This window comes from Mesitornis unicolor, unplaced genomic scaffold (assembly GCF_000695765.1).
Source record: "Mesitornis unicolor isolate BGI_N332 unplaced genomic scaffold, ASM69576v1 scaffold32908, whole genome shotgun sequence".
NCBI lineage: Eukaryota > Metazoa > Chordata > Aves > Mesitornithiformes > Mesitornithidae > Mesitornis > Mesitornis unicolor.
Genome location: NW_010203140.1, coordinates 7,699 through 17,499, shown reverse-complemented (window position 1 = coordinate 17,499; position 9,801 = coordinate 7,699). Strand labels below are relative to the sequence as shown.

The 9,801-nt window shown below is 56.4% G+C and overlaps 1 protein-coding gene across 1 annotated transcript in view; it reads right to left on the bottom strand.

Annotated features, from left to right (window-relative positions):
• Positions 1–1,824: 1,824 nt before the first annotated feature.
• SLC41A1 (solute carrier family 41 (magnesium transporter), member 1) overlaps positions 1,825–9,801 on the bottom strand; it is a 14,772-nt gene continuing 6,795 nt past the window's right edge. The window contains exons 3-10 of the mRNA XM_010190624.1: positions 7,304–7,375; positions 6,905–7,049; positions 6,662–6,808; positions 5,771–5,918; positions 5,426–5,505; positions 4,537–4,671; positions 3,456–3,604; positions 1,825–2,010 (exon numbers count right to left, since the gene is read on the bottom strand). Coding sequence (XP_010188926.1) covers positions 1,825–2,010; positions 3,456–3,604; positions 4,537–4,671; positions 5,426–5,505; positions 5,771–5,918; positions 6,662–6,808; positions 6,905–7,049; positions 7,304–7,375 — 1,062 coding nt within the window. The remainder of the gene's footprint in view (positions 2,011–3,455; positions 3,605–4,536; positions 4,672–5,425; positions 5,506–5,770; positions 5,919–6,661; positions 6,809–6,904; positions 7,050–7,303; positions 7,376–9,801) is intronic.

The following is a 9,801-nucleotide window of genomic DNA, read 5'->3' as shown; positions in this document are numbered from 1 at the left end:
AGCGCCACAGCCCTCGGCCACCCCTGGGTCTCCTCATTTTACAGGAGACCACGAATGGGGAGAATTAAGTAGTGGTGCGACACCCAAAAGACCAGGGCAGTTCCTCATACACACACACAGAAGCTGAAGTGTTAATGGAAGGAAGTCTCACCTCTATGCCTCAGTATTAGGCAGAGAAACCAGGGGAGCAGCAGCGAATACTGCAAAGCCCCTGGGCTGAGAGCTCAGTGCAGCCGGCTCTGAGCGCTGGGGTTCGGGTTTAATTTGTTCTGAACGCAGCTTTGGCCAAACGAGATCTGAGAGGTCCCATCACGGGGGCAGAGCTGCTGCCACCACGGCCACGCTGCAAAGGTGGGGAAGGGGAGCGCAAACCTGGCGGGGGATGCGCAGGGCAGAAAGGGGAAAAGCCCCTCAGAAAGTGACCACCGAGGGTCTGTGAGAGCAGCACAACAGGGCAGGGCCCATCTCTGCCCTGACCGCTGCGGACAGGCTTGGCAGCAGAGCTCAGTGGGGCAGGGAAGGGCTCGGGGCCTGCACAGCCACCTAAAACTCGAGCTCTGCTGTCACTTCAGGCTCAGGCTGCGAGGTGTCACTACCCTGAACACCGCGGGCATTGCCCCGGCCTTCGGGAAGATGCTGGCAGCGCCCCAGGCTTTGTGCAGCGTTGGGCTCCATGGGACAGACTGCGTTTGCCCAGCCCTGACAGACGTTAAGAGCTTTCCCCCATGCACACTTAGGCTTTTGATTGATATTCATGCATTGCAGCCTGTTTAATAGCGCTGTCTGCCTGAGCACATCACTCCAACTGGGTCTAACTGGGTGAAGTTTCCAAGTCAATAAGTCCTGCTTACATCAGTTTGTGGGATTGATTTATACCCAACTGGGAAAACTTAAAGCACTGAGTGCTGACAGATCACTTACAAACACCTGGGCCAGAGCAGGTTTTCTCTCACTACATCGCTGCAGACTGCACAGAGCCCTTCCAACATGCACAGCAGAAGAGAAGAAGGCATCTCGGCCATCGCTGAGCAGCACAAAAAGCAGAGGGAAAGAATAGAGCAGGTTTGAAATGCCTCAACCAGGAGAGGTATTGGGTGGCGTCTTCCCAGCTGCAATGGGGCCATCAGCAGCACTCAGCAACTCAAACTCTTAACACACAAAACAGGATCTGTTCCTCCATCCACTCCTCCAGGAAAGGAAAATGAAACAGAGCAGGCAGCTGTGAAATCGGTGCTGTGCCCGCAGCAGCGCCCAGCAGAGGCCACGCACAGCACCCACGGCCCTTCCTCACCCCATCACGCTTTGGGTGCTGGGCGCAGGGGGGGATTTGGAGAGCAAACACAAGGGAGGGGGCGACAGGGCAGACACAGGAGACCCCCTGTGCCCTCGTCCATGAGGTTGTACTTTGCTAGAAGGTGCCTGTTCAGTGCAGTGACTCTGAACCTCACCTCTGTATTTAAAACGCTTATGAAGTGAAAGCAGCAGCCCTTCAGCTCCAGAGACGGGACAGGGCGGGCTCCCTGCGGGATCTGACTGATCAGGGTCCTCACTGCCGCCTTGTTCAGACGTAACCGCTATGAAATTGCACTTGGTGATTGTCTCGTTACACTTGGTTTTTGTCCTTCCTAAAACTAGATTTATTTTCTGTACAAACTTGGCTTGAAATATAAACCACATAATATTCCCATTGAAAATAATGAGAATCCAGTATCAAAGATGAAGTCCCAAGAGAGACAGGGTGGGGGGAAGCAAAGGAGAGCAAGGGTGGAGGAAAGGAAACAACCACAGAGTGAGAGGGCGCGGAGGGGAGCTGTGAGAGGGGAGCTAATCCCCCACATCGGAGTCCCGGTCACCGATGAGCCAGAGGATGTGGAAGCTGAGGGCGAGCAGACCCGTCCCGATCAGGTCCCCCAGCGCTGTCAAGTATGGGATGGAGAAGTTGTCAGGATCGAGGTCCCTGCCCCACATCCAGTGCACCATCCAGTCCGCAATGTACAGCAGAATGAGAACCTGCGAGGCGGGGAGAGAAGAGCCCCATCAGCCGCAGATCCGGACCCTGCAACCCCGGTCTCCAGGGAGCATCGGCTGGGCAAGGCTCAGAGGTGCACAACCTCACCCCCAGGATGGAGCTGAGAGGCCGGAGCCCCCTTGCTGAGCACTGCGCTGCACATTTCGTGTGGGCTGCACCCCCAAAGCCAAAGCACAGCAGAGGGGAACCTGGGGAGCTTCAGTGGAGCATCCAAACCCCCTGTGTCCTTAGCAGCCCCCGCCCCATCCTCTTCAGCTTCACGTTGCCATCGAACTTAGGCTTAGAACGGAGAAAGACTGGCACCTAAACACTAAAATGTCTAAATTCTGCATCGCAGTTTTCAGACCAAGCTTGAAGAGATACGGGGCAAAGAGGGGACTGGGAAGCACACACGATGCTCGGAAGGGACAGCAACGCCTGGCTTCCAGAAATAGAAGAGCAACTGCCCAGCAGCTGAAGCTACCGGAGAGTGATGTTCCCCCATCTGCTGTGAGAGGCTCACATCAACACCTAAAGGCAGAAGAAACCTGCACTGGATCTGCCTTGGGTGTGGGACAAGGATCCGGAGCAGCCACAGGGCTGCTGCCAACACTTCTGGTGTCCCTGGGGCTGCTGCTAACGCCTCTGGTGTCCCTGGGGCTGGGAGGGTCTCGCCCAGCACACGGCGCAGCTCAGGACCACAGCAGCACACACTGGTCCCTCAGCTCCCGCTCGGGTGCTCCCAGCGGTGGCTCTGCAGAGCGGATGCCCCCTCCAAGTGCCCCAGCGGTTGGCAGCCTAAATTTAACCTCCTGGAAGACAGCTCTGGCCGCTGATGGATGCTCTGACTCATTTCCTCCTGCTGTTGATTTTGGGGGACGCTGAAACCAGACACAGCTTCCACAAACGGAGCGGGGCAGCGGGGGGAGCGCAGCAGGAAGCTCCCTGCCCAGGCAGCCACGCTCCTGCACGTGGCTGCGGGATTTCTGCACAGGATCCTGTACATCCCTCGGGACAACCACTGCCGTGGGCTCACACAGCTCCTGAGGAGACAGGGAGCCCCTGAAAGGGCAGGACAAGCCATGGGGTCCCTGCAAATTCCACCTCTTGTTTTCTTCACCGGCAGTTTTAGAACTGCTAAAGCACCTTGTGTGACAGATTAACACACAAGAAGTAAACGCTTCTTCTATCAGAAGGACTCAAAAGAGACTCAAAACTCGCCAAGAATGGTGGGAAGGAAAAATTGTGTGTTCAGGTATCAACAAAGAAGGATCTACCCTGTTTGATACCAGCTCATTTGACAAACAGCCCACATGGCGTACCTCTCCCCAGCAGGTAAATCTCTTCCCTGGGGACAGGTTGTATCGCTGTCCCTTCAGCCGCGTATCTACAGCTCGACTGGCCGAGCAGCCGCGTCCCCTCATTGCCTCGGAGGGCTGCAGCTTACCTGGAGGAGCGCAGCCGTCATGTAGAAGACGATGAAAATCAGGGTGAGCGTGGTGTGTCCGCCTTGCATGGAGCTGATGGTGTAGAGGAAAACCAAGTGTCCAGGCACCACCAGCAGAAAGAGCACACGAGCAGAGCGAGAATTCACATCTGCAAGGAGATGGAGGTCGGGCTTAGGACAGGCAGCAGCAGCGCCGCAGCTCCCTGGGCTCCAGGGGACAAGGCAGTGCAAGTGTGGTCAAATTGGAAGCAGGGATCAGCGCCCTGGACCCTCACGTCCCCAGTGCAGATTTAGGCTGGAAGGCAGCGTCCTGAATGATGGCCCAGCTCTCAGACACTCAGGGACTCCTCACACCAAGCTCAGTAGGAGACTTTAATCCTGTCCCCAGAGCAAAGGCTGCTCTCAGACCTCAGCTGCCAAAAGGACTCAGGTCCCACCTCTGACAGCGCTCAGTACGGAGCTGTCAACAATTTACCGTGAACACTGAATGCCCTCGGAGCTCTGTACCCTGCCTGTTGATCAGTTTTCTAACAGATCACCACCGCACTGGAGCCCTCTCGCCCCTCCTTGATTTTCGGGGACAGTCATGGCCAGGACGCAGGCTGAGGGCTCTCAAACCTCTCGAGGAAGTTTGGAGAGCAGCAACCTGAGCCCACGCTCTGTGCTGGGATGCAGCGTGGGCTGATTCTGCCGCACACCTCCCACAAATAACACAGCTGTTCGGAAGCGAGGAGCTTTCTGTACCTGCAGCTCTGTCAGCCCAGCAGAGCTGCAGCACTGCAGCAGCCTCAAGGCAGGTTTCAGTGTCCTGGACACACTGGGAAAGACTGAGAGGGTGCAGGATTCACAGTGTCAGACCATGGGACTTCTGCAGCGTTTTGCTTATCCAGCAGAGCTACGTCCTCTTGCCATGGCTTTGCTAAAGGTCTCTGTCTCTAGAGGGCAGGGCAGGCCAGGGGACAGCCAAAACCGAGCAGCCTGCGGCCACCGTGTCGAGAGACTGGCACAGACAACTCAGTTACCCCTCTGCAGCAACAGCCGCTGGCAGAAGGCAATGGATTTCAACACCCGGCCAGGATACCTGAGCTGAAGAAAGTGCTGCAGGGGCTGGGGCACTTGCGAGGGGCCGTTTCGGAGCTCTCTCCAGGCATCCCGCTCATGTGCAGGTACGTGGAGATGCGGCTGGCCTGCACTGCCACCAGGTTGCCACCCACGCCTGCAGATACGGAGAGATCGGTAAGAAGATGCCTTGAAAGAGCTGTTTCTGACAGCCAGCAGGTCTGGAATTGCCAGGTGCTGCAGCAATGTAGGACAGGCTATTTTTGACCTGAATTCCACTTTTGCAGGATGTAAAGAGCTGAGACAAAGCGCACTGTTCTACGGCTTCCCCTAGGCCCCTTGGAAACACAGATGCAATTCTGTTACTGCAGCTTTGATTGGAAGAAATGTGAGACAACAAAATGACAACCCAGCCACCAAAACAGACACAGGAAGTCTAGGACTATTTTCTGCACGAGGCAGAACGAAACTGTGGAACCCATTGGCACAGGACGCCATGGCTCAGAATTAGCTCTGTTTATTGCAAAAAGTAATTAAAGAAAAGGAGTTTCCCAGGTTCATTAGGCAGAAAGGAGCTCATTGTACCAGAAGTGATCAGATTTCCTGATTCCGAGTTGCAAACCCAAATCTTTACGTTACAGGTGCCACAGGGCACGTATATGCAAGACGGGGTCTTACAGCAGCTAGGAGGAGTCAGGACATGAACAGAGTTCTTTTGGAGCCCTGGGAAACCTGAAGGGCTGGCACCAGAGGGAGCCACGGCACCAAGCAGCTCGGCTCTGACCACTGTGTCCCACCGCCATCAGAGGGGAATTGATCTCCTCAACCTGCCCGAAATGGGCACACGGGACAACTCCACTGCGTGCCAAAAGCCTCCCAGAGCTGCAGTCCCGGAGTGGAAGGGCACTCACCATTAATAACCGGTGTGAAGACAGCCATCCCAGCAAAGTTTGGATCTGAGACCGTTCTGTCCAAAATTAACCCCCCGACGCTGCAGAGGGAAGGTTAAAGAGGTCAGTGCTGAAAGCTCGTTAGGAAACACCGACACAGGGCACTGAGTGCTCTCTGCTGCAACGCCTGCACCCAGGGGTGATCTGTACACCCATGCAGTTGTTGCACACGATTCTAGGCCTCAGTTTTTGGTAACAGAAGACAGTTTTAGAAAGACCTTTTCTCCTTGCTGCCAAAACCCAAAGACATCAAAGGGCTGAGGTACAGGTTGTGTTGTGTCTGGGTTTGAGGAGGACCCTTCCTACCTGCTAATGGCCATGGCGATAATGACCGGCTCCCAGCCCGAGTACAGCACCTCCCGAGTCGCCGCGTTCCTCTTGGCGATGATGATCCAGATGGGCAGCAGAGCGATGAAGAAGGCGCACACCAAGGGATTCACGTAGGCTTTGCTCTCTGAGGGGGAAATAAGCAGAGGCAACAGGTCAAGGACCCGTCCCGCTGCAGTGAGGTGGGTGCTATGGGTGCTACTTCAGCCGAGCTCACCAAGCCCACCTACAGTCTGCTGTCACCCCTGCAGACCAGCAAGGGCAGGCAAACCAGGCTAGAGCAGCCTCAGCGCTGCAGGACACAGCATTTCCTTCTCCTGGTGCACTCTCAGGGGCTTTATCAACATATTCAAGCGAGATCTCTTCCATCTCAAGTGCTCATTCCCCCTTCCCACTCCTGGGCAAGAGCTCCCAGGGCTGCTTCACCCTTGGCTGAACCTGGCTGAGTCACATCCCCTGCGTCCCGGCTGCTGGGGAAGGAAGGTGGAGGAGAGGGAGGAGGAAGTCTGGAGTCCACAGCGGATCCCAGCTGGGGCTGACAGTACAAGAGATGAGCTCCCAAAAGCTGCCTTCGCCCGCTGCTTTAGCCAGTTGAGCCCCTGACACTTGGAAGTCTCCCTTACCACTTCACCTGGCAAGAAGGAGCATGCAGATCACTGCCAAGAGTGTCTGCAGCTACAAGGCAGTAAGAAGGTCCATCTCCTCCCCTTATCAGTTCTGATTACACCTCACTAACTGAGGTAGCTCCCAGGCCAGGCATCCTGCATACCCCGAGAACAGCAAGGGTAAAGGACAAGGGTGAAATGAGGGGGAGACACAGCAGCACAGGGAAGGACCAGGGAGTTACAAGGGCCTGGTGTTGCTCCTCACCCAGCTCTTTGTACAAGCCCCAGCTGATTCCTGAGAGCAGAGCCAGGGTGATGAGATCCCCCAGGCTGGCAGCTATTGGTGTGGCGACGTTATCAGGATTGATCCCCATCTTCCTGGACCCGATGATGACCCCAATCATAATCATGCCTACAGCCAAAAACAGGAAGAACACAGGATGAGGTCAAGGAGAGCCCTTCATTTTAGGAGGAGGTGCACGGAGGGTGTGCAGAGGCTGCCTCTCACCCAGAACAAGGGAAGCAATGAAAGCAGTAGCCACGCTGCTGGCACAAAGCAGGACAGCGTGGTCGATGCTGAAGTGCCCATCTGGGATCCATCCGAATATCACTGCTGCGATCGAGGCCAGGAAGCCAACCACAGTAGCCTGAACCTGGAAACAAAAACCAGACGGTCACCAAGAGTAGAGAGCAAAACGGTCCTGGACAAGGGAGGAGGGGAGCACCACCCAGGGCAGCACTTCAGGTGGATGGGCATCGAGCACAGAAACACCAAGCCAACACAGAGCAAACCGTTTAAAAGAAGCTGTCACTACCAAAACCCAGGCATTTAAACCCAACACTTGTCACAGTTGGCTTACACCAACTCCCAGTATTCCCACCTCCTTCCCCTTTCACATTTCCTTACCTGTATTAGAGCCATGTTCCCCGTTATCATCTTCCAGAGCTCTTTGGGTGTATCCATTTGGCCAATATTAGCCTGCAAGAGGACACCACATCATCATTAAAGACAAACAGCATCTTGCATTTGCCAGCAGTCAAACTCCTGCCTTCCAGCTACGCAGGTTCGTGCCAGGAGCAGGAGAGAATAACACCCTCAAATCCTCGGCTCCTATGGGACACTTCAGTGGCAAGGCTGTGTGTGGCCGTGTCTGCGTGCACAGCTGGGGCACCGCTGTGCAGGGACACCCGGTTCTGTGACCGTCGCTTGGGCTCTACACCTGGGTGACCACACCGCCTCTTCCAGCAGCGACTCTGGTCTTGCACCAACCCCACTCCCGGTTTCAGCTTCATCTCCTGCTCCTTCCCAGCTGCAGGAATGGGCTGAGGCTCTCCTGCGCGGCAGGAGCGGAGCCAGCCCCTCTGCAGAGGGGTTTTGAAGGGAGCACAGAGGGGAATCGACGTCAACAGGGCGTCTGATGAAAATCTGGCCAAAGCAACAAGATGTGCTCTGTCCCCACGCAGAGCCCCGCACCGCTGGTATTTACTCCTTGAATGCTCGCCAGGCCTGGCTCAGGCCCAGTTGGGTCAAGCTGCCCCTCGGGTCATGCAGCCGGGAGGGCACTGGGGGTGCAGAGGCTCTCAGGTCCGAGTGTCCCCGCTCCCATAGGGCCCAAGGCCGCAGCAGCCCCGCGGGGCAGAGGAAGCTGGCAGCGGGAACGGCTGTTTCGGCTAAAAGCTGAGTAAACAAGGCCAATGCCACGTGGAGGCCTGCTGAGCAGCGGGAAGCAGCCGCGGCACATGGGTCACCTGGCACCGCTACAGCTGCGGGAGGTGCTAATCAGACTAACCAGAACGGGCGGAAAGTCGCTTTAATTCCTTGGCGTGCGATCCGAAATAACCCAGCAGAATCCCCGCAGGTTGCTGGTTATGGCGGAGCTCGAGGGCTCTGCTCTTCCCTAGCGCCTTTAGGACACGGAAAGAAGGGACAGGCAGAGGGGATAAGCTTATACCCAATGCTGTGTGATGAGGAGCTGATGAACATGGAGAGGAAACAAGGCTGTCAGTATGAAACCATAAGGGAGAGGCTCGGTGTCGGAGTTGCTGGCTGAAGCATCGACCTCAACCTTCTGCCCAGCAATACAGCAGCAGTTTCTGCCTCCTGGGTTTCCTTGCTGGCCTCTGCAAAACCCAAGAAGTGGGTGCACAACGAACCCTTGTGCTGCCCTCACTGCACGTGCTGGAGAGAGCCACCAGCTCCTTTCAACCAGCACCGACACGCGCCCATCTCTGCAGTGACTTTATCCCGGTCTGTTTAGTGGAGAGGGGGAAGGAATGGGGAAAACCAACACAAAGTTGACTGGAGCAGCACTGGACACGTCCAGCACAGGGATCTGAGCTCCATATGAAGCCTGACCTTAAAATTCCAGCCACATGGCAATTAGGTTGGGATTAACATAACCGAGCTGTAGTCACTGGCAACAGGATTTTAATCCTTTAACTAATGGGAGAGTTTAGCTGCTTAATTGCGAGAGGAATTTCTGAGGTGCCTTAATGCAGCGCTAATTAGAAACCCACAGCCTGAGAACCCCTCCAGGCCGCCTTCCTGGGGGCAGAGCGCAGGACCCGCACCAGAGGGGAGCTCCCTCCGCACCCCTGCACGTGGGACCCCCCCACCAGGGCAGGAACAGGGCAAGGGAGGAAAAGGAGCGGGACCGTCCCGTCCCACCACAGAGACACGAGGAGGAGAGCAAGGATGGGGGTTCATGCAGAGGCAGCGCAGCCGCCTCTTCTGATGGCAAAGGAGCACAGAGCAAAGTATAGACCTTGTACCATGAGGCTAAAGCCACCCCACAGCTGTGAGCTCGGGGCAGGACGAGGCACCAGGAGACCAAACTGGTGTGGGGGCAGCAGCCGCTGGGCACAGACGGGCAGAGGAGCCGATGGGCGCTCTCGGTGCTGGTTTCCTGTGACCCTGCTGCAGCCACCGGAGCAGACAGGGCAAGTGTTTGCATTCCTGTGACTTTCTGCAGTCTTGTTTCTCTGCCAAGCCTGCCCCAACGGGAAGAGGATGGAGGAAACAGGGAGCGCAGAAGTACTGCCTCTGTCCCAGGAGAGCTGCGCACTCACCCCGATGAGCCCCTGCTCAGAAAGTGCAGGCCAAGGCCAAGAGGGAGAACGGCAGCAAAGGATCCTGCCATGGTCTGGACAACAGGGAGTGAATAAAACAAAGGGAATTGTTTCCCCGACACAGGCACGCAAAGCCCAGCCCACGACACAAGCTCAGCCCCATCCCTGGCACTGCAGCACAGCTGGGCCAGGGGCAGCCCCAGGCCCCCAGCAGCTCTGTGCTCCCATGGGCTGGGGGTGCAGAGGCCGAGGGCCTGGAGCGTGTTCAGAGAAGAGCCACAAGGATGGTGAGGGCTCTGGAGAACAAGCCTGATGAGGAGCGGCTGCGGGAACTGG